The sequence below is a fragment of the Chaetura pelagica genome, unplaced genomic scaffold (genome assembly GCF_000747805.2).
Source record: "Chaetura pelagica isolate M959 unplaced genomic scaffold, ChaPel_1.0 scaffold840, whole genome shotgun sequence".
Taxonomy (NCBI): Eukaryota; Metazoa; Chordata; class Aves; order Apodiformes; family Apodidae; genus Chaetura; species Chaetura pelagica.
In genome coordinates this window covers 161,935-164,037 of record NW_009951813.1, presented here as the reverse complement: position 1 = coordinate 164,037, position 2,103 = coordinate 161,935, and the positions used below count along the sequence as shown (strand labels likewise).

The 2,103-nt window shown below is 51.4% G+C and overlaps 1 protein-coding gene across 2 annotated transcripts in view; it reads right to left on the bottom strand.

The window, feature by feature from the left end:
• The window catches only part of EPB41 (erythrocyte membrane protein band 4.1), a 51,817-nt gene extending 49,971 nt beyond the window's left edge, over window positions 1-1,846 (bottom strand). For both annotated transcript variants that reach the window (XM_010008199.1, XM_010008207.1), the window contains exon 1: window positions 1,400-1,846. In XM_010008199.1, coding sequence (XP_010006501.1) covers window positions 1,400-1,846 — 447 coding nt within the window. The remainder of the gene's footprint in view (window positions 1-1,399) is intronic.
• Between the last annotated feature and the right edge of the window lie 257 nt (window positions 1,847-2,103).

Sequence of the window (2,103 nt, the reverse complement as noted above, 5' to 3'; positions counted from 1 at the left end):
AGGGAAAGAAAGAAAATGGTTTTACCTGCCACCTCCTCTACACCTTTGTAATTTTAAGGAGGAGGATTTATGGGTACTGCTTGGAACTGGGAATGCTCTCCCTTGTAAAGTACTGCTCAAAAAAGTCAGGTGAAACCTAGAGTTTGCATACTTGTAACAAACACCTCTCTGAGCCCACTCAAAACGTGAAGACAAGTCATGCAGATTTCAGCACAGAAGGTGCTGTGGCTCCAGCCACACACAGAGGCTGGTTGGGTTTTACAAAATCTGCATTTCAGGAAAAGGGGCGTGAGGTTTTCTCTAATTCTGGGAAGCTGCACTAGTAACAGCAGAGCTGCAGTTACCCGAGGAGTAAGAGAGGGCATCTGATATTCCTCAGATCAATAACCAGCTGCAGGTCTGTGAAGGTCTCCCTGTGGGCCTCAGTTTCTACCACACATTAAAAACCCTTAAATCTGGCATGAAAAATTACCCTGGCTGTACAGAGCAGACATTAGACAGTAACCAGGAGCTGGGCTCAGCCCACGTGCTGGGCAAAAATCCCTGTCTACATGATGCATAAGCAAAAAATATTTGTATTTGGCAGGCTCAGCACCAGCCTGGACTGAGCAGAAGACCAAGCTGGGAAATGCCTGTGCTTCTTGAGGCTGAAGGAGCCCTCTCCCAAATCCATGTCTTCTTGCAATCCCCACCTCATACCACTGAACTGGCTTTCTCCTGCACACCAAGGACATCCCAACAAGCAGCAACTCTGTCTTGAATTATGAATTTGAACCCTGGTTCTGATGTGACTTCCCATGCCCCAGCAGAGTAAAAAGTCAACACAGGGCATTTTAAGTTTTGTTGTGAAGCGTGAGCACAAGTTCAGGAGCAGGTACTTTGCAGAACACTGTGATACAGGAATGCAAGAGTGGGAAGCAGATGATAATAGGAATGTTTTTGGGTTGGAAGGGACTTTAAAGATCATCTAGATCCAACCCCTGCATGGGCAGGGACACCTCCCACCAGCCCAGGTTGCTCCAAGCCCCATCCAACCTGCCTTTCAACACTGCCAGGGATGGGGCAGCCACAGCTTCCCTGGGCAACCTGGGCCAGGCTCTCACCACCCTCATACCCAACAATTTCCTCCTCATGTCCAACCTCAATCTCCCTCTCCCACTTTTAGTCCATCCCCCCTTGTCCTCTCCCTCCCTGCCCTTGTCCCAAGTCCCTTCCCAGCTTTCCTGGAGCCCCTTCAGGCACTGGAAGGTGCTCTAAAGTCTCACATGGAGCTGACTAAACTCTTTTCAGCATCTCATGAATTACTCTGGTCACGTTTACCATCTTGGGACATGAAGTTTTTGTTTAAACAGACACATTTCCAAGAGCACAAGGTAGCACCCTGAGCAGGGCACCTTACCTGTGTTTCTGCACTGCTCAGGGAATGCAGATCGAGCGACGGGTCTGTTTTCAGCTCCGGCTCAGGAGCTGCAATTGGGGCTTTCACCAGGACGTCTTCATCAGGGCTGGCTCCTAACCCTGGGTCCTTCTGGTCACCTCCCACCTCTTTAGTAGCATCAGTGTCTTTGTCCTCTTCGGACACCTGAGACTTGGGCCTCCTGAGAAAGGATGAGAAGAGGCGGGAGAGGCCGCGGCCCTCAGAGCTGCGTCGCTCCTTCTTGCTCTGCTCCTCGTGCGTGGGGGTGTCGCCGTTGGAGGCCTTTTGCTTCTGCCCCTCCGACCTCTGCCGAGCCCCTTCCTCGAGGGAAGCCTCTTGCTTTTGTGCTTCAGCAGCTCCTTCCTCCTCCTTGGCTTGCTGCTGCCCCGAGCTGTCGGCGTCCGCCGCCGGGCTCTTCTCTGTTGTCATGTTGGTGCTGTAAGAGGGGCACAGAAGGTCTCAGCCAAGAGCTTCCCAACATTTAAGTCTGCTGTTCAGGTATTCAAACCAAGCCACAGGCACAGACACACCACGCTCCCCACTCATACCACCCTGTCCTGCTATAAAGTCATTAAGTACAAACAGATCACTCATTCTGTTAAGGTTTGCTTTGGTAGAACTATCTCTGGTGACATCTGCCCTCCCACCATTTGGAGGACACTGCTCAGTGCCCTGGCACCAGGTCT